The 27,612-nt window shown below is 41.3% G+C and overlaps 1 protein-coding gene across 2 annotated transcripts; it reads left to right on the plus strand.

Moving 5' to 3' along the window:
- The first annotated feature begins 325 nt into the window (after positions 1-325).
- Positions 326-27,512, plus strand: LOC6052729 (protein TIS11). 2 transcript variants are annotated; one of them, XM_038252994.1, is made up of 4 exons: positions 326-726; positions 877-1,329; positions 16,274-16,803; positions 23,322-27,512. In XM_038252994.1, exons 2-4 carry the CDS (start codon positions 1,270-1,272, stop codon positions 24,076-24,078), a joined length of 1,347 nt encoding a protein of 448 aa, XP_038108922.1. In that variant the 5' UTR covers positions 326-726; positions 877-1,269; the 3' UTR covers positions 24,079-27,512. The 2 variants fall into 2 exon arrangements, with proteins under 2 accessions (XP_038108922.1, XP_038108923.1); XM_038252995.1 differs by lacking the exons at positions 326-726; positions 877-1,329 and adding an exon at positions 15,749-15,844.
- Positions 27,513-27,612: the final 100 nt, after the last annotated feature.

Below are 27,612 nucleotides of genomic sequence, written 5' to 3' on the forward strand. Positions count from 1 at the left end.
TTGGTGGATTTTGGGTTGCTTTTTGTTAGAATTTAATGCATTGAATATTTTTCAAAATTTGTTCAAAAATATAACGTATTTTTTTATTATTTTATGAACAAAACTACTTTTTTACATTATTTATGAATAATGAATAACAAACTCAACAGAATAACAAAATTCTTGATTTTCAATTTAAATTTTGTTTTGATCAAGCATCTTGCTCGGGTTTCTCTTCGGGCCTCGTTCGGCTTCGGCTCTCTTCTCTCGCTCTCTCACGGAAAACCCCTCGCCGACGACGGGCAGGCCGACGGTCGGACTCCGTTTTGGCATATCGACACGCCGTTCCAGGCAAAGTCAGTTCAGTTTTGAAACGAGCGGCGTACAGAGTAGAGGTAGCCAATTTCGCACTCCCGCATCAGATCATCATCAGTATAGTCAAAAACGTTGAAATTTTGTTAGCAAACACAACAACTGAAGTTCAAGCCAAGTTCTAAGTCCCAGTCTGACTGGATTTTGGCCAACAGTCGGGGCTCCCCAAAGCAAACGCAAACAGAAACAATCGTAACCGATTCGCGCGGCAAGCGTTCAGAATTCTGCCAGAAGTCGAGCCGAATTCGCGCGTTTCCCGGTTTTAAAAAGAGTCGTGCGGTCGTCGATCGAAACGGAATTTCGCTACCTGTGTACATTCGTCGCCGTTTTTTAAGCAATTCGTCGAAACGGTTCAGCAAACCAGAAGTCTCGCAAGTAAGAGTTTGTTCTACTTTTTTGATCAAAACCCCGTCAAAAAGTTCTTGTCAGAACAACCGTCGAAAGAAGCAATCTGTGCTGTGAAAAAAAACAAACTAGCCAACATCGAGTGAGTTTTCTGATTTCTTTTCTTTTTTCTCTTTGCAGAAAAAGAAGAAGAGTGGTTTGTTGAAAAGTCGGAAAAGTTCCAAGGAAAATCGGAAAGAAAATAAGCCAAAAGTGCAAGTGCAGTGAGAGAAAATCATTCTTTGCAGCAAGGCAAAAATAGTGCATTTTCTGATAACACCAAGGCGAAAGCAAAGGAAATCCTCTGCGAAAAGAAGAAGAGTCAAAGTGCGCATGTGAACGTGAAAATTTTCGTTCGGAAAAACCAGTGCAAGTTCCGGGAAGCAAAACGAGCCCAAGAAGAAGCTCGAAATTTGTAGTTTTTTCGGTGAAACGGCTGATCGAGCAAAACTAGAAGCTGCGTCAACGGAAGAAATTGTACCCGAAGAAGAACAGAAACCTGCAGGCAGAACGAACGAACGAAGATCCCGGAGAATGTCTACCGCGATAATGCACACCGGGGCGTTCTACGACTTTGGTGATTTTACACTGAAGGTAAGTGTTATTTCGGGTTGGGATGCTGGGCGCGTTCAAGTCCCCGCAGGGGACGGGTTCTTGGGACTTGGGAAACTGCGCATGGGCAGAACTTGAATTGCAACCTGTTGATCGGAATGGAAGTTCTGGTTCTCGTTCTTGGTGCGGCATTTAGCTCTTTGGTTGAAATTCTACCTGAATTCTGAACGGATTCTCGGTAGAACCGGTTCAAGTTCGATGTGGGTAGCTGTCACTTTTTGCGAGAACCCAGTCAGAACATTTTGACTAATGCTGACATGATTCCATCTGACAGAATTTTGACTTCAACTCTCGAGTTTTTTTTGATTAGGTCCTATAAACATATGAAAGACAATAGCTTATTGGTCCTATTCAAAAAAAACTCTGGAACTGTTCTCTGATAGAGATTGCATGCTGTGTGAAATTCATTACACCAGTGTTAATTTTCGAGACTTAATTAGAACGCTTAGCGCAAAGTAACAGCTAGTTGACCTGAACGCACTGCGAGGAATTCTTCGATAACAGTGAGTGTGAACTAACTGTACGTAATTCCAATCATTTAGTGTGACTTGGTATATGGCTTCCAAGCACCTTTACATCTTATGCAATCACTCAAAAGTGCAAACATCGCCAGCGATGGGTGCAAAGTTTGCGCAAGCTCCATTTCTGTACACTTCCCCCGAAAATGTCAGCCAAACCGCGGTCGCGTTCCGCCACCAGCTGCGGTTATGGCTGTCATGCAAAATTTGCATAATTTCTCTTGTTATTCATTTTTTTCGCCTCTGTACGAACCCAAAACCAGGAAAAGCACAAATAAAAACTCGCACAATGCGCGGTTGTGCTCTGCAATGGTTGAAGTGGTGACAAGTGTGGGCTTCTGCAGCCAACCGCGAACCAACCAAAGAGTTGCTGGCAGTTTTGCTTCGGTTTTTTTCATATAAATAAATAACTTTCACTGAGTCTCGAACCAGGACTTGGCGTGAGGCGCTTACCTCATCGAAGCGGCGTCGCCAGCCGACACCCGATAGGAATCTCCGCAATCTCGACGCGAGTCCTGTGTGCGCACACCCAAACTGACAGCATCCCTCCTCCGGAGGAGCTGTGTGTTGGTTGTATGACTTAATTATAACACGCCGAGGAGCTACCGCCACCGCAGCGCAAGTAGTGCTTCTCGGTTTTCGAGATATTGACTAATAACAGGTTTTCTCTTTCTGTTGGCCATTACGGAGCTCCCTTCCGGACGGCCTGGGCAGAGAGCAACGCCAAAACCAGTTCGTGCAGGTTTCGCATTACGCGTCATTTGATACGGAGCCGAAGCAAACCGCACTCCACAAGTAACGACAACTATGTCTCTGCGTCTACCGCCAGGAATGGAGCGGTTCGGAAAATTCTTGATCTCAATCAGTGCTTCGGAACGCATTAAACGGACGTTGTCACCTCTCGGCGGCGGCTAGAAGTTCTCAGCGTGACGTCAAGCTCGACGCTACGCGTCGTCCAAAGACTCCGCTCAACTAGCTGCAATTGAGCTTGATGAAGACAAGTGATGAAGAAAAATCTCCGAGTCTGGGGTTGCGCCGAGAACCCGGCCCCGGACCCAGTTCGAGAATTGAATTAAATGAGAAGAAATTGAGTCTTGTTCAAAATCACGTCCCCGCGCCCGACCTCCTCGCGGACCACTCTCGGACGTACCCAGATGTACCCGGAACTGTCCAACGCTTCGACGCTGGGTGTACTTTTTTATTATTAATTGCTTTTTATTCGAAAACGCTGCAAATCACATTGACTGGGGCTTGGCAGATCGGGCAGGGAGTCGACGACGACGGGGACATGGCGACCATTTGGCGCCAACCAGTTAAGACCATGTATTCCGCAAGCGGGCGCGGGCGCGCACACAAGCGTTTATTTAAATTCACACTCATTTATTACTTTAATGGCTCGGCACAGATGATTATTGCTCGGGTCCAGCCAACCCAACTCTGTCCACGCCGAAAGGGAGGTTATGTAGCATGTTGCTCCAGCTGTCAAATTACCCACGGCGGAGTCCGCCCGGTTTTCCAGCAGTGTGCAAAATGAAAGTGAAATGCGCCGTGCGGTAATTTGTTACCGACCGCAATTGGTGCCGTTTTCACGATAATTGATGCTGGGCGATGCTGTCAGTTCGAAGAAAGTGACCTTGAACCGGGCGCTAGCCAAATTGCGGTGTGGGAGCGCCGAACCGGTTCGTTTGTTTTGATTGGGCACCCAGTCGAGAAATTCCAACTGAAATCTGGCAAAAATCCGATTCGAAATCAAACTGCTTTGTTTGTTTACCAGAACTAAAGTCTGTCTGGTAGACAGCCGTTTGCGGAAGTTTTGACACCCCGGTCACCGACTAGAACCGTTCTAATCGCCAAGTCGCCACTCGCGCGGGTTGTTTGACGGGCGCTCGCTCGGGGCGCGCTGTGTATACGATTAAAATACATTCCGCCAGTCACACACATTCATTATCATTAGTTAGCGGCGCAGCAGTGGTGGCTTTTTGTGCCATTTTAGCACCCGCTGCCGCGCTTTTCTCTTCCCGGAACGGCCACCCCTCGCCGGACCGGCTGTAAAAACAAGGTGAATTTCAAAAAAACGTGGCGCGGCGATGACTCAGAACAAACCGCGCGGCCGTCGAAACAAATTGCGTAATTTTCCCACCACCACCACACTTTGTATGGACGCGAAGGGGTCAGAAAGTCAAGGAATTTCCACCCCGCGACTTCCGGCGAGACGACCCGCATTTCGAACGCTACGACCTTCATGATTACGTACCCCCTAGGGCGCGCGCGCGCAAACCTTGAAATAGTTCGCGGGCTTTCTCCCGCGATGCGGGCGTTTGTCGATACGGGCTTGGCTCTTGAACCCTCGGGATTTTTGGTTATCTATCGGAGGGGGAACAAACTCGCTGACACAAACAGGGGCGTTAACGTTCCCACGATGTGTCCCGTTCACCCCAAGTAGCAACCCGGGGCAATAACGATCATCGAAATTCCGAAACGCACATGTTCTTCCTCTGGAACATGGGTTCTGAAAGACCGGCAGTGTCAAATGACAAAGCGGTGATTTATGGAAATAGGGAGGGTAGAGTTTTCCTTTCTTTCGAAAACAGGTGTCTGTCGAGAGTGCAGGAAACTCAGGTTTCAAGTAGCTGGGTCAAATGTTACGCTGCACACGAGTCGCGGTGACCTGGCCAAATTTGGCCAGTGGAACAAGAACGGCCAGTTTTGCAGTCTGCAGGCCGTTGCGCAACTTTCACTGCGCCAAGGCCTCGCCGCGATCGAACTGCCTCGATTCCGCGATTAGATAATAGGCCTAGATTCAAGCCGCCATTTTTCACGCTCTCCAGCCTTACACTTCTTCCAACCATTTCTTAGCTCGCGAGAGTACTCATTATAAAGCCATCATCTCTGCTGGGGTTTGCTGCGTGCTTTTTTTTTGCGCTTTATTATTCAGTTTCACTATTTCGCGCGCTCCCAATCTGACCATTATGCAATTTCCGAAGCCCGACCCAGTCTCCACCGGCTCTGAGGCTCCGATGTGTGTGTTGTGTGGAGGCCATAAACGTGTGCCATTAAATCTCGGTATGTTCTCTTTGGGCTCAATTTTCGGCGGCCACACTGCTGCCACATCGACCCAGTGTCTTGAATAGCTCCAGCAAAAGTCGACCATCGCAGAAAATTACCGCGCGGTAATGGTTGACTGCTCGGCTTGTTGTTTTGCGAAAGAATTCCGCGCTAGATCTTCAATAAAAAGTAAGAGTTTAATTACTCCACCTCAACCTCTCCACTCGGCGTTCCGAAAGGAAGTAGAAATTGCATAAATTAATTGTTCTTTCGCTGCCCCCTTCCGCCAACCTGTTGGCGTGTTTTTCGCGTGCTATCCGTCCATAAAACATAAATCAGACACCAACACCAGCCCCCGAGCTCACTCATACACAGTCAGAAAGCACGTATTTCGGTGTGTTTTTCTTCGTACTTCTTGCTTCAAGCTTCGCTGGGCAACGCTCAAGTGATTCTAGATTGGTTTCCGCCGCTGACGAACTCCGCATTTTCACCTGACTCTGTGTGCACTATGATTGACGATTGACGACGGAGGGGTTGGGAAATTTCCTGCCGAAAATTGTTGGTTGTTTTCGTTTTTATTGCTGGGAATTACCGAAAATTTCAATTTAGTTGAGAATAACCGATTCGATTTTCGCGATTTTTCTAAAAGGTTCAGTCACCTCGCCTTTTTGCGATGTGGGAACAGCGAACCGGTTCACTTGCTCTGACGTCTCAACCCACAGTGGAAAATTTCAACCAATCTGGAAAAAGTCACGTAATCGAGACCCGGTTCGAACCGAATCGAACCGCTTTGGGTCACCAGGTCTCCAAAAACACGTTCGCCGACCCCCATTTCAAAACAAACAACCTTTCTAGTTTGACCCACCAAATTTTACGCACGAAACATGCGTAATCTGACAAACCGGCTTGGAGTAGCGCCCCCGGGGCAACCTTGCCGGTCGAAAGTGAAACCTGCTTCCTTGGACGGCATGTCATCGATTGCGTCCTAATTTTAGGGGACACAAGTTTAGGGCACCGCTTTGACCTACTTTGCTGCTGCGCGCTGACAACAAGTTCCGAAGAGGATCGAACAAAGCGGAGATGGCCAAGACGAACATGAATGATTGCGATGTGTGGCATTATAAATGGACGGCTTTCATAGCTCGTTTGCCGACGCGGCCGGCTCTCCTCTCGAGAGTTAAGTAATAGATGGTTCTCTGTGCGTTGGACTTCTTTTTCCTTGAGCTGAACCGCTTCGCCTTTCGTTCGTTTTGACTTTTTTCCAGCCTTCGTAGCGACTCTTGGAAGATGCGATAAAAGCCACTAGCGCAACTATTAGCAGAATGACGGTCTTGACAAGTCGATAATGTGTGCAGCCGGCAAGGTGTGGTCAAGTTCTGCGGCCTGAACGGCCGCACTTGGGCGTCTGATTGCATAACGTTTTTCGGACAGTCACCGGTTTAAAAAAAAACACGGATGCGAAAGTCCACACAACCGCAGAAAATCCTTACTCATCCACTCCAAGTGAGTGTGCGTTTGTGTCTCGTTCGAGTCTTTACATAACGCGAGTACCACTTCTTCGAGCGTCGTTCAATATCTGACAGCTCGGAGAGCTGTGGTACGGTGACAACGGGGCCCCGTGGCCGTGCCGGGATGTGGAAACTTAATTCACTTAAGTCTCTTTTGAATTGATTTTGTTTATTGATACTTTTGCCTTCGTCGTCGTCGACGACGACGTCGTCATCGTGATTGTAGCGTGCGCGCGTTCGCGCCATTTCACACATGTACAACCAAACTTGCCATAAGTTATCGACATTATTACTCTCTGTCTCGTTGAGGCGCGGCCCCGTAGAACCTCCCTGCCAATGACCGCCCACCCCTGCTTGCTAACAATATAATATTTCTGCACGCACATCCGCCTGCATTCCCCTTCCTTCGACTTAATTAAATTTAATGCTGCTTTATTTTTCTTCTACAAACGAGCTTCATTTCTTGCCCAGTTCCTGGCCGCGACAGATTTGCATACACTCTAATCCGCCCCGGTACCACGCCGGTTACGTGGCCGCGTACAAACCGCCCTTTCTTTCCAGCCAACTCGGAAAAATGCGCTCACGAACACAAACCTTGACGCGGAAAGTGAAGTAATTTTCCGCCTGAGGAGTGTGGAGTGTTTGCGCAATTGCGCTGTGTTTTTGTTTTCAAAACCCCGACTCGACTTAGCGTGGGATGTTGTGTGAAAGTTTGCAGACGACGCGCAAGACAAACTGGCATTTCCGGGGCCCCGGTTCTGCCGCAGCGTTCTGGAAGGTCGATCGCGCGGGTGAGAGTGTTTTCCATTGAATTCACGTCGAGTGAAAGACAAAGGTGTCACGACGAGTTCGCTAATGATGAGCGAAGCTGCTTTCGATTTCGCGAATGTGTCTCGTTAACGTCGTGACGTTTCGAGTTTCCAATTGATTTCAGGCTGGAACCGGTTCGGGGAAAAGTCGCTCGCCCGCTCGACATATTTCAATGTGGGAAGGAGCCTTTTTGACGTTACACACCCAGTCGATAAAAGTGAGTGAATTTCTGGTTGAAATCGGTTCAAACCAAGCAGTCGATGACCTTTGACGTTTCGATACCCAGTCGATGAAATCGAGCATCTCGCCGGTCGAATTCAGTTTCGTCAAACTGACAGCATGCAACGGGGGTGACCTTTGTAACCGTACGATAAGAGCAAAACCACCACGCATTCAGGCCATTCTTATCAGCGCAGTGTGGTCAGCATTTTATCGGAAATGCACACGCTTACTCATAGTCGTCACACGGTCTGTGTGTACTTCCGCGTTTCATTGTTCTGGGCTCCAGTTTGTTCAAACATGATCATTATACGGAGCGCTTGTGCTCAAGTGGTGTTGGCGGTGGCTGTCACCCCAGGGAAAGTGGTGCTTACGTGACAATCGCTCGCTGGCTGGTTCATCACGTGGAAACACAAATGAAACGCTGATTAGAAACCGGCAAGCCACTAATGATATGACTAATAACAATGGACATGGGGGCATGGTTGTGTGTGCGAGCGCAGCGATAACGCTTCTTGGGGGTAGGCAAATGGAAATTTATAGCAGCCCGAGTCTCGCGATAAGGCGGACTTTCCGAGCGGCCAGAGATGACGAAATTAAGGCTAAATGAAGCTTAATTGCATTCGAAGCTGTGAGTCGCGTTGTAAAAACGGTATTGTCCATCACACGACACACACGCACATGGTGGACAAGAAAGCCCCAGCTGTGTGTAGGCGTCTATTTATAGAACGGTCAGTTCGGACACACAACAAGCGCGTCAGTCACTCACAAAGAGTAAATAATTATCATACACAAACCGAGCCGCTGACGATCGTCGGAGAAGGTACGAGTCGAGTGCATTGATCTTTGCTGCTCTCACGAGTCACGCTGTCGCCATATTGGACGCGCGCCGATGCTGTCAGTTTGTTGGGTCCGCCTAGTCGTCGAAGCGACGTCCTTCAGGGCAGACTCCGGCATCGTGAAAATAGTTTGCGGTGATTTACAACACCCGGAACAAGCCGCGCCGCGGAAGAAAGAGCCTGGTCTCGTTGCACACGCTAACGCCCCTCGCGGATGGTTTTGCAACTAAGAAATAAACAAGCTGCGCCGCGACCTACGACGAGGAAGCACAAAGAGGGGCGTCGTCAGTGTGAGTAGTTTGCCTTAATGGCGCGAGAGGGGCGAAACAAAGAAATTAACTCCGCGGCACCACTCACAACTACACGCCAGTCGTCGTCTACGACGACGACGAGGGACTATTGCCCAAAAAAAAAGACAGCCCCAACGCGGTTGACGCGAAGAAACGACGCGAGGAATATGGCAAAAACAGACACACTTTTTGGGGCGTACAGTGTACGCGCCGGAGCGCGTTTTCTCCAAGGTCACATACGCCCCGCGCAACTCACCGTACACCCCAGTGCCCCTCGCGAACCGCGAGGTGGCGTAACTTTTCAGCTGCTTCTGCCAGCAACACACTTGAAACTGCCAAGAGTGCTAACAATTATGCGCGGTTTCGGCATGTGGAATTTGGAACAAAGGCCGCGCTGAAACTTTGAAGAAAACGTGATTACGGCAAGCCATGCTTGCATTGTGTGCGGTCCAATCCTTTGGCTTAAGAGCCCACGCGCGTACGCGACTTACCTTGTTATCAAGACCACCTTGCGCCGCGTGACCTCCGCAACCAGATGGTCATCAACGGGGGTGCTGCGTGTCAATCTAAGTCTCAGGTTGACGAGTGGGAACCGCTTAATTACGAACGCTGCGTACGGCGCGGCCACGCAGCAAAAACAAAACAACAATCCGGCTTGACCAAAAAATTTCGCTTTCAATATGGAACTGCTCGTGTAACAGAGCCGAACTAGGGATACAATGCCGCGGCAAGTTGGCGAACCGAGTATTAGCTTAAATAGTGGTAATAACAATAAAGTCTGCTCGAAACGGCCAGTAGGAATAATTTCAGAGCTGCTGCTGCTGCGGGACAATAGACGACGACGAAGACGAGGTGTCTCAATCGTCGCTGTTGCGTGACACGGCTAATTGCCGTTGGCCAACCGTCGTCATGTTCAAGCACCGGGAATCTTCGCTAATAGGCCACGCAGCGTCCATGCGGTTTGTGTCATAATTAGGGGGGGGTTACGCACCTCGTGGACATGTTTTGGCGGGGCACGTGCAGAAATCATATTTTTTTGGTTAGAAACAATTCGCATTTCCAAATTTGACGAGTAAATCGCATTTAGAATGCCATTAGATTCCAAAACCGGTTGAAACCGACATTGGATCGAATCGGTTCTAATCAATCGAACTTTTGCTCGACTGGGATGGAATTTTCCATGCGGGTTGATCAGCTGTCAAAACTGCGCGCGAGCGAGGGGTGCGTCGATGGTGATAACGATCGTTCTAATTAGTATTGTCGGTTTCAGCTTAAAGTGCGAGGATTGTGGTTTGCACTTAGAACTTCCGTGAAAATTGTACTTTTCAATATTTTGTTGTGAATTAAATCAAATTTGAATGAAAACTCTCAAACAAGAAGATTCATCCCACAACCGACAAATCTATTCCACAAGTCACCAGCAAAAACAAATCTCACAATTGTCTCGGTTAACCGCCTCGTTTTTCCCCGCTCAAATCTTGTCATGCTGGTATCGAATGTATCCCAGCATGTCCCAACCCATAACGAGAGTGTGTGGAAGGGGTGAATCGTATTTATTTATTTTAATTACACAATTGTGTTGACTCAGAGCGCGACTAACTTTTGCTTTTCATTCATCGATTGGCGCGACCCGGCTGTAGAGTGTGATCAGGAAATTCTACCCATTGCCGGCGGAGCTCCAGAAGTGGAAGGCGGGCTTAGTAATTAATGCTAGCCATACATGACGAGCGCGGCTTGGTACGAGCCGGGTCTTTTTAGATTTGATGGTTTGGAAACTTTGGAATGGGGGAACGTACAACTTTTTGCGATCGTCGCAACTTTGAGAGTGAAATGCTTGAAAACGATCACGATTTGGCATTAAAAGGCAAGATGGCGTCATCCCGGGGTGACATTTCGACGTTCAAAAGGTTAACCGGGACCGCTTATCGAGTGAGCGACGATCCACGTGCCTTCCACATACCGACCGCATGTTTGCAGGTTAATGAAGTGCAAAGCATCGCAATTTCCTGATAACGATCGGGAGCATTCTTCTCGCGCGGACGAGTTATGCGAACAATTGCAAGTTTCTCTCAACGCTGCGCTATTGTTGCACCGGCAAACTCTCACGTGCAGTACAGTAGCGCCTCTCAGCGTCTTTTTTACGTAACTCGCGCCATATAGGCCAAAGTGCCAACCCGTCAACAACTCCGAGATGGCGTCACTACACAGCTCTCCAGAGAGATGATCTCACCCGTTCGGCGCAATCAGGTTTGGAGTTGTCGGACCACGTGACACCTAGTGTGGCACACGACCAAACTAAGCCGGCTCATCCCCCCTTCAACTTTGACGACCTCTTTATGGAGGACGCGACCATCTCTCACCTGTCCCCGGGTCTTACATAACCTCCGATCGCCAATGTGGTGCGCTCGCAAAGGCCTTGGAAGAGAGGAGTGTCCACCATACACCTCCCCCTTCGCCCAAATGATTCAGGTTTTTCCCGCGCGCGATAAAAACGCGATGCGTTCGCGATTATCTCACGTCCATCATCACCTCACCGCGCCGCACAACACTAGCGCCACCAACTTGTATAATTATACGACCCGTGCTACTCTACCTCCCCAAACAACTACCACAAACAACCGTTTAACTCCGGAAAACGAGGTCTTCGCGGAACCGGTTACCCACCTCTCACCCGCCGCAGGGTCTCCATACGAAAAGGCCCGGCCTCTCGCCGAGTGCGATTATACAATTTCTGGCCCGGCGCGGAGAGGGCTCGAAGAGCTCGGAAACTAGGACACTTTCACCACACTTCACAGCAGCAGCAGCTGGCCCAGCGCGCTGTGGCCACCGTCGGCCTTCAGCAAGGTTGTTGACGGGCAAGGGGAGTGTTTACGTTTTTTTTTAGGCGGACCGGAATATGACATAACCTCACTCGCACTCTCGGAAAGTGGCACAACAACCCGACCGGAGAGTGAGAGTGGCCGCGCAGCGCAGCTTCACGCGATTTTTCGGCATGAGTTATGATCGATTTGTTGTGGCGGGGTTCACCGGTGGAAAAATGTGGGCCAACGGCTGGCTGAGCTTGGCCACGCGAGATTACGATCACCGCGGCGGTGGTGACCTAGATAAGACGCGGGCGCGCAATTTGATCATTGGAAAAGTGGTTTTACACGCCCCGCCGGTTATCGGATGATCTGTTGGATTTTAAGCGGTTTTTTTGTTTGTTTTGGAGTAATGGACTGTGTAAGCGGTGAAGGTCACGATAATGGTGCGAGATGGTGGGTTGATTGGGGAAAATCGGTGTGATTGATGCGGTATGGCTTTTTTGGAAATTGTTTCACACTTTTGAGATGAGGACATCGTGGATTATATCATTGCCAAACCTCAGAGGTCATAGATTTTATTTCGATTTTCCTTGATATTAAGTCCTATATTTAAGACTTTCAGTTCATGTTCAAGACTTATTTTCAAATAAGGCCGTTTTGTCCGATTTTGATTACCAAATTTTTATCATCTTTTTACAATTTAAGATTATTAGATTTTTTCAAAACATTTCTGTTGTCACGCTTGATTTCAAATCAAAATTTTATTATTATTTTTTCAATCTCTTGTATATATTATTATATGATAAATCTCTCTTTTACATAATTACATAATTACCCCCCCCCCCTTCAAAGTTGGTCCGAAAAATCAGGGGGCAAAAAAAACATTTTTTCAAAAATCTTCAGAATTTCAATGGAAATTGAAGTGAAATTAGCTGAAATCAACTGAGAATGCACTCCCCTGCGTTTAGAATCATTTTTAGCATGTTTGGGTTGATTTAAAAATCCTTTGATTTTTTGAAAATTGTCGATGTTTATAATCGCAAAAAAAAAATTTCGCTAAAATTTTTGTTTTCGTCAAATCTTAATTTTTTTGAAAACTAATGATTGCAAAACAACAGAACCAGTGTAAAATGCATTTTAAAACACTTTTTCCATGCAAATGTAGAAACTATGGCTTGTTATTTCAATATTTGTATTTTTTTATTTTTTTGCCCCCCCCCCCCTCGACCCCAGCCAGAGCCGAGGGACAAAAACTTTGAAAAATATTTGCATCGGCCGAACATCAATTTTGAAGAAACATGATACACAATCTTGAACATTAAACGTAGATTTTCAAGCCTTTTGTAATAATTTTGCTTCTATCAAGTTTTGTTGACACAAAATGGAAGATTTTTAAAAGACCTTAGATTTTTTTAAAATGGTTCAGATCAAGGTGGAAAGGGGGAACACAATAATTTTGATGTTTCAATTACTTCAATTCATAGTTTAGATGTAACCTTTTGTTTATAACAAATCTCAAAAATCGAAAAGTTTTTTTATTTGCGATAAAGTACATTTTGCAGTTTTGTACTTATTAATTTTACCCACACTTCAAAATATGTTTAATATACCCAAAAGTATAAAAAATTAAATCACTGCAGTGAAAATAAATTTGAATACCGTAATCTGGGGTGAATCGGGACTACAGTCTGAATAGGGACAGCAGTTTTTAGACCACTTAAAGCTTTTAAATTTGGAAATGGATGTACACATTTTGTTGGCCTGAGTCTGTTCTATCCGAAACCAACCAGAAAAATCAAAATATTGTGCTCCAACATGGTTAAAACTGCTGACCCAATTCGCCCCATGTGTCCCGATTGACCCCAGTTTACGGTAGTTTTCAACTGTGAATGCTTCTACATTTAAAGCATTTTTTAGCTTCTTGATAATTTGTTCGACATCTGATTGTTTGGAGTATTTCGATGCCAACATTTCAAAAAGCATCATGTACACACCATCCTTTTTGAGAAAAACGCATTTGAATGTTGAGCATCCATTTTCAATTCCCATTTTAATATAAAAGCAAAATAAGATGTTCTAATGATAACAAACGATGAAAACGTTGGTTTTATTGATACTTGATCATCCAAATTCAATAAAACATTAGTTCCGTAATTTTATTTGAGAAAAAACAAACATAACTTCTTTTGAAATCACAAACGTCGATATCACCCTGCTGTCATTGAGGGGGCGCTTTGTTATGATTCGTTTTTCTTCGCCGAATGTACATGGCGCTTTGTTCATGTTGCTTTTTTTTTCGTCACGAGGTTCATGTAGTCTTTTATTTGACAGGTTGACAGGGCTATATAAACAGGGACTGCTGATGGCAGAGATTTTGTTTATGTTACTTTATTTAAAATCATGATTAAACAGACTTTACTGAAGTAACTTTTGCTCATTTTTGGTGGAGAGGTAGCTTATTAGGAGTACTTTCAGAATATGCAATAACTCAGAAAGTGTCAAAATGTACATGATGCCTTTTGAAATGTTACCGTCGATTTCTGAAATGTATTTAATAATCATATGCAGAAGATTACTTTTTAATTAAAAAACAATTTTTAATTTTTGTAATTGTGTAAAAAAATGCATTTTTTAAAGTGTCCTAAAATATTATTTTAGAACATGAAAAGGAGAAGAGGATAAAAACTTGTTAGCTTGAAAAGCTTATTTGCTCTGAACGTGATAAAAAAAATGACAAAACTTCATATTGATAGTTGAGTTTAAAAAAGTTAACAAACAACTGTCACAAAATTCTTAAAACATGGTTATAGTTAGAAAAATTTCTCCAAATACATCAACATACTGTTAAATCATATGATCTGTCTGTTAGCGGTCTTTGTCCTAAAATGTCTAAATGTTATTTTAAATTGATAATTTCAAAAATTAAAGTTACATTGAAAACCTTGTACAATTGGCTGGAATTGATTTTAATAAATTTTATTTCTGCATTTTTAATCAAATATATCAAATATATATTTTCATATTTTGGGACAACGTATCGGAAAAAGCCGTGGATTCTATTCAACGTTGTTTCATGAATTTATTGATATTTTGTATTTTTGCAAAGGTATATCTGTTATAGTTATGACGTACAAAACATTTAATATTATTTTTCTTATAAATATTTATTATTGAGAATTATGTTTGACTTTTAATATTTTTTCCACCGACCAGGGCCGAAGGACAAAAACTTTGAATAAAAATTGTACCTTACCTACCTTATCTATTTTAAAGTTTTTGAATAATAATAGTTTTCAGTACATTGCACTTATTTTTGCACTGCAATTTTGAAGTTTTTTGAAGGAATATTTTACTTGCTAGAGCGAGGAGTTGACATAAACTTTGTTTTTGAATATATGATGAAAGCGCCCATAAAAAGCTTTATAATACATTAATGATCATTTCTTATTTCACTTCAAAACGTTTAAAAATCCTCAAAAATATTTCTTTTTCTATTTTTTTTTCTGTTTGAAGACTTTTAAATGGTGCCGTGTTTTTGCATAAAAATAATTATTACATGGTTATTAGATAATAAAACCTCTACATTATACTTGCTGTACAAAAAATTATATTTAAAATCTAGAGTTTTTTTAAAAGGTCCTATAAGCTATTGTGTTTCATATGTTTATAGGACCTAATAAAAAAAAGTCTAGATGTTAGGGTGGTTCACGGATAGATGAAAAAGATAAAAGTGTTAAATTTCGTTTGCATCAACCGGAATTTTAAAGTTCTATGACCACAGAAGCTACTTAGCTAGTTTTGAAAACAAAAAAAAACTGTAACATTTCTAAAATTCGTTTTTTTTTAATTCGCTCATTAAACTAAATTTTCATTTTTTTTTTGCTTTTAGGTGTTTTTAAATGCGGTTTAAAAACACAATAATCTAAAAAAAGATATTTAAGTTTTTATTGAAAAAAAAATCCCCGAAGCTTGATTATTTTCTCACTGATCAAATCTTTGGATATTTTTTTAAATTTCGAATGCTCATAAATATTGCTTTTAAATTTAATTTGAAACGTAAAATTAATTCAATAAATTATTTAAAACAAAGTTTTGATCTCCATCGACTCTCCCCTCGTTCCACACTTGTCTCCAACTCAAATTCCGTGACGTCACCGTTTCTTTTGTTCTCTTCCTCCTCCACCGCTACAATTTGTTTACGTTTCGGTTCAGTTTAGTTTGCTTTGGTGCACGTAACAAAAAAAAGTTCCGTTCTTTCCCACACAACACGACACGATCCTGCACAAAGAAGCGGCCCCAAAACAAAAGCAACCCATGACGCGCAACAACCAACGGTGACTGTCACTTTTCGTCAAAATTTTCCGTGAAACGGTCGTGGTTTTTTCTGGCTTTTCGAAGGTTTATTTTTTAGTGATTTAAATTTTTGGTGAAGAAATTCGTGGATGCTTCGCGATGGAAATTCCGGTAAGAATTCGTTTGTTTCTGTGTGTGTGATTGAGTGACACGTTACTCTCGGAAGAGGGCGAGCGAGCTGATAAGGTTATCAGCTGAGAGAGTCAAAACAATAACAGGCCTACTGCGTTGATAACGGTTCCGCCCGTCCCGGCTAGTTTGGTGAGGAGTCGTCTTGCTGGCTGAGCTTTTAATGATCGTCGGAAGAATAATTCCGTTGTAGCACGATAAGATAACGAGGGTTGGATGGGGTGGGAAGGTTGGGGCAGGGAGGATCGTATGACCTGGTCTGTCCATCCTCGAAGAGGTCGATTCCATTGACTTCCAAATCGGTCTGTTCGTTCTGGGGAATTCCATATTCAATTCACTCACCTCTGTTCCATGAATTACCCATACATTGTTGTCTAACTGTTGTCCTTTTTCTTGCCTCACTTCTTCCAGAATCAAACAAACTCCAGAAGCACAGCGCAGATGATTTCGAACAGCACAAACAGCAGCAGCAGCAACAGCAGCAATGCATCCAGCACCAGCTCCAGTAGCACCAGCCATCACCACAGCCAGCAGATTCTGCTGCAGCAAACCTTTACCCACCAGCAGCAGCAGCAACATCCGTCGCAGCAGCACCACCACAGTCAACACCATCAGTCCCACCAGCAGCACCACTCCTCGTCCCACCCCCAGCAGCAGCAGCACACCGCTCGTCAGCTTCTGATCCACAATGCTCTCACGCGGACCACGTCCCACCCGGTGACGACGTCGAACTCCTCGTCCAATTCCGCGTCGGCGGCCACGATGGAGTCGCTGATTGAGCTGCTGCGGATGTCGACGGCGGCCAGTGCGGCCGTGCTGGCGCAGTCCGGCAATGGGAGTGGGAGCAACGGAGCGAGTGGGGGTGGTGGCGGCGGTGGTGGCCACCGGAAGCTCGAGCGAACGCAGTCGGAGCCGCTGCCGCAGCAGGTCAATACGTCGAGGTGAGTTGAAGTTTTGGGTTGTTTTGGGGTATCGGATTGCGTTGGACAAATTTGACAAAAGACTTTTTACGAAAATCAAAGAGAGAAACAAAAAATGTTTTTGAATTTTAAACTTTTTCATTATATTTTTTTTTTAAGTATTTTGGATCATGTTTGTTTAGTTATTGCCTTTAAAAAAAAATGGAACAATAAGGCTGAAATATGTATTTTTGGTTGTTGGCTTTTTTAAACCTTTTCCAGTTATGTTAAATGAAAAAAAAAATGGTCCAGAAATTTTGAAATATACAACACATCAAATTTTATTACCGAATTCGGTAATATCTGTCCAAAATTCTTCATAATCTAATTTCGAAAAATCAAAGTTCATCGTACAACAGAAATTCGGTAAAATTTTGTTTATTTTAACAGATAGTTTACCGATTTAAACCATACCGATTTTTCAACAATCGAACTACGTAAAAAAAATATAAGTCTGTTGTGAAACTATTAACATTGTCTCTGATTATCAAATGACGAACGCCCTACTTTTATTGCCAAAAATAACAGCAACAGAGTTAAAAAAAATCTACTTTTTGATATTGTCTTGAAAGTTTAAAACTTATCATGGCGGAAAGTGTTATATTTAAGTGGGTAAACAAACATTTCACTGAAAAATCCAATCAAAAGAGTGTTTTCCGGAATTGTAAAAAATGTTTGTTCGACTTGTGTCAGAAATGCATTTTTCAGCACAAGTCAAACGTACTATAGTAATTGTTCGGTTACTGAACTAAGAACATAGCGCTAATTGGGCTTATGGAAAAATGACGAGGGGACAACCATAACCTTGCTTAATATTTTCCTGATGAAATATGAAAATAAAAGTTGCTTAAATTTATTTACAATGCTTACTTTTCATACTTCTTTAGTTGTGACTTAAAATTAAATAACAATTGGAAACAGTTTTTTGCCTTCCTCACCTTACTGAGGAAAGGCTATAAAATCACTCAAAAATTGAACTTCTCAATTAGACCTCCTAGACCCACCTTCATGTATACCTATCGACTCAGAATCAAATTCTGAGCAAATGTCTGTGTGTGTGGTGGGATGTTGATCAAAAAATTGTCACTCGATTATCTCGACATTGGCTGAACCGATTTTGTCCGTTTTGGCGTCATTCGATCCGTATTGGGGTCCCATAAGTCGCTATTAAAAATTATGCAGTTTGGTTAAGTACTTCAAAAGTTATGCTAAAAAAACGATTTTAACAAAAGTCCGGAAGATTGTAAAAAGGGTGGTTTTTGTAAGAAACCTCGGCATGTTATACATTTTTAGAAAGGTATTTAAAAGACCTTTCCAAAACATTGAAGATCTGACAACCCTATTAAAAGTTATTAGCACTTAAGTGTTATTTATGTACTTTTTGGAAGCCGGATCTCGAATATCATAATAAAAACGTTGTCCGGATCTATCATGCGACCTGTCGTTGGATAGGTAATCAAAAAACCTTTCCAACGCGATCAATACAATGAAGATTTGACAACCCTATCAAAAGTTATAGGCACTTAAGTGTAATTTATGCATTTTTTGGAGGCCGGATCTCAGATATTTGGATGAAAACGATGTCCGGATCTATTATGCGACCTGTCATTGGATAGTTAATCAAAAGACCTATCTAACGCGTTCAAAACAATGAAGATCTGACAACCCTATCATAAGTTATAAGCACTTAAGTGTTACTACTGTTACTGTACACTTTTTGGAGGCCAGATCTCAGATACTTTGATGAAAACGTCGTCCAAATATATCATGCGTAAGTGCCCTGAAATATGAAGATCTTACTACCCAATCTGATGGTATGAACAATGAGTCAAATTGATAAAACATTTAGGGGTACACCCTATTGTGTCTATTTTGGATAGCATTACCCTTCAAATGTGAGGAAGGCACCAACCACCTAAGGGTGGATTAAGTAACGTTTTTTATTTATTGAACATGATTATTGCATGCATTAACCCCCTAGAAATATTATAACAGTAATACTACTATCAAAATTTTCAAACACTTTTTCGTCTACCCAAATTCAACATTAAAAAATCTTTGTCTAATTAAAAATACGTAAATAACCGTTACCAGTATTCTGAACAGTTTATAATCAATTTTACATGTTTTTTCAATGAAATGTAAAATTTATTATTTAACTCCCTGGGCAAAAACTTGAAATAAAATTTGCAATGGCCTAACGAGCAATCAAAAATCAAAAAATCTGAGTTTTAACGAAATATTTTGGTGCTTAAAATAAACTTGCTGTTTTGCTTACCAACGAGTTTACTTTGACCCTCTACTGCCCAAATTTTATTTTCGAGATTTTTTATTTTTCCCGTGTTTAGGAGGTCATTTTAAGCATCTTTTGTTTTACGAAAATTTTACTTCTCTTGTTTTATGTTTTTCTTGTTTTAATTTACATGTAACTTATTAAGTTTATGTTTGTTTTTGGTAGTATGTAGCCTATTCTACCACCTCCTATCATTACATTTCGTCTATCTATTTTTGCATGTTTTTACAGTCACTTTTTTCAATTTTTTGCTTGTTTTTTCACATTTTCTGCTATAAAATGTGTGGCAGTGCGTGGCCGAATGGTTACGCTGTCCGCTTTGTAAGCGGATGATTCTGGGTTCGATTCCCATCTGCTCCAACCTTCCATCGGATGAGGAAGTAAAATGTCGGTCCCGGCCTTGGTTGTTAGGCCGTTAAGTCATTTCAGGTGTAGGAGTCGTCTCCATGCCATAAGTACAAACAACACACCAAACCAAACTGCTCCGGTGGAATCGCTGGCGGCGGTTGGACTCGCAATCCAAAGGTCGTCAGTTCAAACACTGGGGTGGAAGGTTCCTTGGAGTAGAAAGAGGTTTGGATGCTCTCCCCATTCAAGCCTTCGGACTCCTAGGTTCGAGCAGAAACTTGCAATAGAGACCACAAAAGACCCGGGGGTCGTTAATGTGGATGGTTTGATTTTTTTTTTGTTTTTTTTTGCTATAAAATGGCACCATTATCATTTTAATTGTAAAAAAATGCGTAGGGGCATAGTCTGGGACAATACAAAAAATACTATATTATTTCGACGTTAACTTTCCAAAAAGTGCCATTTTCACGCAAAGCCTATGTACATGGCACTATTTGAAATGTAATATTTTTGGTAAAATCAGTTTAGGAATAAAGACTTACCATACAATAATCAATTTCTAAATTTTACTCAAGCCGTTGCAATTATTTTTATTAGCAGTTGAGGTTTTTTGTGAACTCTTCGTAAAAAAATATTTTTGGAGATGGACACTATTTAAAATATTGAAAAATGCATTTTTTTGGTTAAAATCCATTAAATGGCCATAAGGTTTGCTAGTCGAAAATTTATCAAAACATTCAAACCACGGGGTGCTACAAAAGTTGGTTTGTTTCCATCAGATATTTGTTTTCTCTTTCTCATATAAGTTGTTCATCATGCGGCTTATAGCAGTTTTTTAGACTTACATCGCGATGTCAAGCCAACATATTTCGCAGGGACAGTGACAGCTCTTTGTTGGCATCAGGACACTCTGACGAGGAGTTGATAAATTTTTAGTTAAATCATAGTTTTTTCACTGGGCCTTCTAGTATTGCAAACGGTGCACATTATTAACATTTCTTTACAGTACATTTCAATTTAAAATTTGATTTTTCATTGAAAGCTGCAGTCAAACAAAATATCCAAATTTGAAAAAAAGATTTTCGTCTGCCAGATTTTTCCAGATTTTTGATCGATTCTTTGCCAGATTTTGCAAATTTTGACCTTGTACCCTGGTTCAGGGTTATTACGAAATTGCCTCATTTTTGGATGTTTGCTCAGATGCTTTTTTTCTATATTTGGTCGTAGAAGGCGTTGAACACGTGATAAAATATTGGTGTCTTCGACAAAGTTGCTTGGATTGGCAAGCCCAACAACTTTCTTGAAAACAAAAAACAAATCCCAAAATATTCCTGAAAAGTTAAATTGTCAAAATCACAATAGAGCAATTCTCTACGAAATCGGTCTTTTTTCTTCAATTTTAATATTTGTATTTTTTAATCCGACTGAAACTTTTTTGGTGCCTTCGGTATGCCCAAAGAAGCCATTTTGCATCATTAGTTTGTCCATATAATTTTCCATACAAATTTGGCAGCTGTCCATACAAAAATGATGTATGATAATTCAAAAATCTGTATCTTTTGAAGGAATTTTTTGATCGATTTGGTGTCTTCGGCAAAGTTGTAGGTATGGATACGGACTACACTCGAAAAAAATAATACACGGTAAAAAAAATTTGGTGATTTTTTATTTAACTTTTAACACTAAAACTTGATTTGCAAAAAACACTATTTTTAATTTTTTATTTTTTGATATGTTTTAGAGGACATAAAATGCCAACTTTTCCGAAATTTCCAGGTTGTGCAAAAAATCATTGACCGAGTTATGAATTTTTTAATCAATACTGATTTTTTTCAAAAAATCTAAATTTTGGTCGCAAAAATTTTTCAACTTCATTTTTCGATGTAAAATTGAATTTGCAATCAAAAAGTACTTTAGTGAAATTTTGATAAAGTGCACCGTTTTCAAGTTATAGCCATTTTTATGTAACTTTTTTCGAAATAGTCGCAGTTTTTCATTTTTTAAAATTAGTGCACATGTTTGTCCACTTTTGATAAAAATATTTCTGAAAAGCTGAGAAAATTCTCTATATTTTGCTTCATCGGACTTTGTTGATACGACCTTTAGTTGCTGAGATATTGCAATGCAAAGGTTTAAAAACAGGAAAATTGATGTTTTCTAAGTCTCACCCAAACAGCCCACCATTTTTTAATGTCGATATCTCAGCAACTAATGGTCCGATATTCAATGTTAAAATATGAAACATTTGTGAAATTTTCCGATCTTTTCAAAAAAATATTTTCGAAATTTTCAAATCAAGACTAACATTTTAAAAGGGCGTAATATTCAATGTTTGGCCTTTTTGAAATGTTAGTCTTGATTTGAAAATTTTGAAAATATTGTTTTCGAAAAGATCGGAAAATTTCACAAATGTTTCACATTTTAACATTGAAAATCGGACCATTAGTTGCTGAGATATCGACATTGAAAAATGGTGGGCTGTTTGGGTGAGACTTAGAAAACATCAATTTTCCTGTTTTTAAACCTTTGCATGGCAATATCTCAGCAACTAAAGGTCGTATCAACAAAGTCCGATGAAGCAAAATATTCTCAGCTTTTCAAAAATATTTTTTTCAAAAGTGGGCAAACATGTGCACTAATTAAAAAAAAATGAAAAACTGCGACTATTTTGAAAAAGATACATAAGAATGGCTATAACTTGAAAACGGTGCACTTTATCAAAATTTCACTAAAGTACTTTTTGATTGCAAATTCAATTTTACATCGAAAAATGAAGTTGTAAAATTTTTGCGACCAAAATTTAGATTTTTTGAAAAAATCAGTATTGATTAAAAAATTCATAACTCGGTCAATGATTTTTTGCACAACCTGGAAATTTCTGAAAAGTTGGCATTTTATGTCCTCTAAAACATATCAAAAATAAAAAAATAAAAATAGTGTTTTTTTGCAAATCAAGTTTTAGTGTTAAAAAGTTAAATAAAAAAATCACCAAATTTTTTTTACCGTGTATTATTTTTTTCGAGTGTAGTCCGTATCCATACCTACAACTTTGCCGAAGACACCAAATCGATCAAAAAATTCCTTCAAAAGATACAGATTTTTGAATTATCATACATCATTTTTGTATGGACAGCTGCCAAATTTGTATGGAAAATAATATGGACAAACTAATGATGCAAAATGGCTTCTTTGGGCATACCGAAGGCACCAAAAAAGTTTCAGTCGGATTAAAAAATTCAAAAAAAATCGAATGACCGAAATCCTAGAGAACTGCTCAATAATCGTGAACCACCCTTATTTTCAACCAAACCAAACCAATTTATCGTTAAATCCATTTTTCACTTAATTTAAAAAAAAATGGAAAATTGACATCAACATTTTATTATCAAGCTTAAAGTTGTTGGAGCGGCCCATATGCAATTTCCCTCTCTTTTTTTGAGTTGATGATGAAGTGTAGTTCAAAATCATAGTTATTTGAAGAAAAATCAAAATACCCCCTTATTTTCGACATCATCCCAAAAATTATAGAATCACAGGTTCTACCATGGGCTTCAGAGGGTAATGTAGATAAAGAGATTTAGAAGTCTAGCAAAACATTGTAATAGGGCCGAAGCCGAAGTGTAAACAAAGAGTCTATCCTGCTCGTTCCTAATGAGAACAACAACTGACGTGAGCAGGATAGACTCTTTGTTTACACTTCGGCTTCAGCCCTTTTACATTATTTTGCTTGAAGTAGGTTTAGTTCGACTGTAAACTAAGACGTTGAGACCTGAACCGACTAAACAAAAATACCAATTCAGAAAAGTAAAATCCTTGAAATATCTTCAACGTGCATTTCTCCCCTTCTCCCCAATCCCAGATACAAAACCGAGCTGTGCCGACCGTTCGAGGAGGCCGGTGAGTGCAAGTACGGCGACAAGTGCCAGTTTGCGCATGGCATGCAGGAACTGCGCAACCTCCAGCGTCATCCAAAGTACAAGACCGAGCTGTGCCGCACGTTCCACAGCGTCGGCTTCTGCCCGTACGGCCCTCGCTGCCACTTTGTGCACAACGCCGAGGAGGCCCGGAACCACAACCGCTCGGTGGCGGCGTACCACGCCCAGCTTGCGGCAGCCGCCGCAAGTGGCCAAAGTCAGTCCCAGGCGGCGGCAGCTGCCGCCGCTGCTGTCGCTCAACTTCAGCACTCGGCCGCGCTAATTCAGCAACGTCAGCAGCAGCAGCAGCAACAGCAACACCAGCTGCCGCTGAGTCCGGCCCTGTCCATGTCGACCGGTTCGGACCGCGGCTCGTCGCCGATCGGATCGCTGTCGCTGTCGCCGACCACGTCGATGGCCAGCTTCTTCCCCGAGCAGGGCAGTCCCACATTCCCACCGACGTCGTCGTCGAACCAGCAGCAGCAGCAGCAGCAGAGTGCGTTCAATTTTCCGGCTTCGCCTCCGGCCAGTCCGATTGACCACCAGCACCACCAGCAGGTGTCGCCGATGGCCACTCCTCCGCCGTCGTCGCCGTCGCTGGTGCTCAAGCAGCAGCAGCAGCAGGATCTGGGTGAGGCCCGACTTCCGGTGTTTAACCGGCTCAGCTCAACGGTGGACGCGTTCACCAATCTAATGATTTAGGGTGGAAGTGTTTTCGGTGTTTCTGGGCGTGGGGAAAAAACGCAAGCAAGCAAGTCTAAAAGCGCATATTTATACACACAAACACACATTTACCTTTAAAGAAAGAGAGAGAAAAAAAACCGAAAGAAAAATAGAAAAAGTTGCACCCCCTCCCTTGTAGAAGCGAATGCGCGTAAGTCGTAAAATTAGCACACACACACACTGTATTTATTCTTATTATTATTTTTTGTATCTATGAAGCAAGCAGAAAAAAACACGCACCCCGCCCTCCCCTAAAGCAAGCAAAACAAACACAAAAATACATACAAAACGAAACACGGACAGAAAAGAAAGAAAAAACACAAACTAGGAGGAGAAAAAGTAACCAACATTTATTTAATTATTTATTTTTATATTAAAATTAACGTTTATTTAAAGCAAAACAACAAACAATCAAAACTAAACTTTGATGAAGCAAGAAAGAGAGAAGAAGAGAGAGAGAGGATAGCGAAATATGAAATGTTAGCGAGCTTCCAGTGATGTGAGAGAGAGAGGGACGATGACGAATTTTGATTTCATACGCAGACGTACACAAATACACAAACCCACAAACACACACACACACGCATAAAACCAACCAACCAATATTCTCCTTTGTGTTTATCTTCCTTAATTATTAGTATGATATCAAGCAACAACTATACTTTATTATTTTTAATTTATTTTATTTATTTTTTCCACTCTTGCTACTATTTTTTGTTTCTTGGAAAAACACCGACAGAAAAAAAACTCAAACGAGCTGAAGCAAAAAAAGAAACGAAACTGAAGGTTATATTCTTTGTATACTTTGTAGTAATTTATAATATTTGAAAAGCATAAAAAGTCATAAATCGCTTAATTACACACACGCACGCGCAAACACACGTGCAGAAAGCAAAAATTACCTTGTTTATATTAAAATTGCGAAAACGATTTGGTCAACACCAGAAAGTGCCTTATCTGAGAGCTCAATCCAAGTAGGCTCTGGTCGCGCACCCCCCCGCTCATCTCCCCCGCGCCTACTACGAGTCATGTACAGGTTTTAGCATTCGAGTCAACTTCATTTTCAAGCGCATCGCGCGCGGGAGCGCGAGAGGAAGGAGCCTACTTTGATGAGTTTTTGTACATTTGAAATTGCTTAAAAAAGGGTGAAACAAAATCCTCTAGCTTTGTAAGGTGATATGATTCTTCCAACGATACTTCCAACTTTTATACATTTAATGATTATTGCGAAAATGAAAACAAAAACAGAACTGTGTATAGAGAAACAAACAAAACAAAAATATAAAACAAGTTTTAAACGATTTAAACGGCGAGTCGCATCCACGAATTTCCGCACTCTAAAACGCAAACGGAAAATAGCGCGCGAGCGCGCGCGGAAAAAGTTTTCAATTTAAAAACGAAAAACTTTTTTTTTTCTTCTTTCTAATTGTGATTATAGTTTTTAGCTAAGCCTACTACTGCCATCTGTGTTACTGCGTGCGCGCGCCGATGAGATGACGGCGGCGACGACTTTTGTAAAAGACAATCAAAGTAAGCTGTGCACGCGCGTGCGCGCGCGCTTTCCCAAGTTTGCGCTGTGCGGAAATTCGGAAATTCGTGGCGCTCGCCAGGATATTTGCTTTAATTTTCCTTGTGAGGTTAGATTGTAAGAGAGAGAGAAAAATCGAGTAAAACGGATATATATTTGTGTAATTGTGTGTAAAAAGAGAACGAAATGCAAAACACTCATTAAATCTTCCATTAGGGTTAGGCTGAGAAAAAACATATTACTATATATTATGATTGCTACTAAGGTAGAGATTTACAGTGCTTCCCCCCCCCTCTTAAGGTTAAAAAATTTCCCCTTGAAAATTTCAAATCGAGTCGCCGAAAGTGCGGCGCAAGCCACGCCCCCCGTTCTTCTGTCTTTTAATTTATAACCATATTTTGTGATTTTTGTATGTTAGAAATAAACTTGAATAAACGTCAGTCTTCCTGAATGTCAAGCATAAAAAACCCGCTTTTGTGTATATTTTTCCCAAAGTGCTAAAAGAAAATAACTGAAAAAACCAAGTAGGCTCTGCGCGCCCTAATTAATCACCCCTACAAGTCCTTGGTGCCCCCTCAGATAGTCATAGCCTACTGCGTCTTGTGTGTTAATCTCCGATTCCCCCCTGCGCTGTGCAGCCGTTTCACGGCAATAAGCAAGATTAAAGATCTCTCACCCCCTTTTTTCTACTTATTTATTGCATTTTTTTGTTCTGTGTTTTAAAATAAATGAATATTCGCTTAACTTATTTAAATTATACGTAAACGTTAAGACAACGTCGCAAAACTCCCACCCCCCGCTTCGCGTACTTGCCTAGTTACCTTAATTACCCCTTCCTTATCACTTTACAGAACGCAGAAAAAAACATAATTTTAGCAAAAAATAAAAAATAAAACACAACTTTTTAATCAACGCAAGCAAGCGCACTTCCCCTTAACCAACCCAAACAACAAAAGGAGAAAGAACGAATCAACGAAATCAAGTCTTCCAACAAAGCAACCTTTGCTCTTAAAAGCACGGAAAGAAAATCTTACTTCTTTTGCGCGACTCGATTTGAATGAAATTTCCTATTTTTTGCCCCTTTCCCCAAAATATGCGAAATCGTCGCGAAACAGTCTGAACGAGATGAAAGAAAAAAGACGTACATTTTTATGTGAGTTTAAAATAACTAAATATTACATTTATTTTCTTATCGTGTATCCTATTTAATTATTTATGACAAAAGCGATCATTCACCGTAGCGAAAAAAACAGCATAAAAATACACACACCTGATATTTAAAAACTTATTTTTTGAGCAAACAATTAAACAATTAAACACAAAACACTCACTCATAGATTCACCAACCTGTAAACAAACGCATAAATGAAAGAAGTGGAAAAAAACGTATCATTTACTCTATACTCCGTAACTATATATTATAAATTAGCGCAAAATATAAAGTAATTAAAAAATCAAGACAAAAACAAACGCAACCAAGCAAACCATCGAAGGGGCCATCTATTTTGCAATCCTGATTTATTGTTTACCTACTCCCAACTATTATCATTTTTTTTTGTTTCGTTTTGTGTACATTTAAACACGTTGAAGTAGGGAAGAAGAGAAACAAAAAAAAAACAACAAACACACACCCACACAAACCTTATTATATTATACATATTATATTATATTTGTTTTCTTATTTAAACGGAAGAGAAGAAAAAATCAACCAACTACACTTATTAACCTTTAAAATGTACGATTATTAAATATTATTATTTTTTCTGTGTCTTATCAAAACTGTGAAGCAAAAAGCAGCAGCAGCAGCAGGCGTTGAATTACCGCTGAGAAAACTGAAATATAAACTGAAGAATACAAAGTAATAAAAAAAGCATCAAAAATCAAATCAACCAGCTCGTTTTTTTGTTTAACTTAATCGCTTCGAAATTCGCCTACTGTTGTGTCTCCGATTTCACTGATATGGTCTGCCCGTTCCCATGTGAAGT

The sequence above is a fragment of the Culex quinquefasciatus genome, chromosome 2 (genome assembly GCF_015732765.1).
Source record: "Culex quinquefasciatus strain JHB chromosome 2, VPISU_Cqui_1.0_pri_paternal, whole genome shotgun sequence".
Classification (NCBI taxonomy): domain Eukaryota; kingdom Metazoa; phylum Arthropoda; class Insecta; order Diptera; family Culicidae; genus Culex; species Culex quinquefasciatus.

Bases quoted from the DNA above. Each gene is read 5' to 3' on its own strand.
- LOC6052729 (XM_038252994.1), top strand. From the start codon at position 1,270: ATGTCTACCGCGATAATGCACACCGGGGCGTTCTACGACTTTGGTGAT. The intron at 1,330-16,273 runs GTAAGTGTTATT...CACTTCTTCCAG, and splicing joins TTGGTGATTTTACACTGAAG to AATCAAACAAACTCCAGAAG. The intron at 16,804-23,321 runs GTGAGTTGAAGT...CCCCAATCCCAG, and splicing joins CAGCAGGTCAATACGTCGAG to ATACAAAACCGAGCTGTGCC.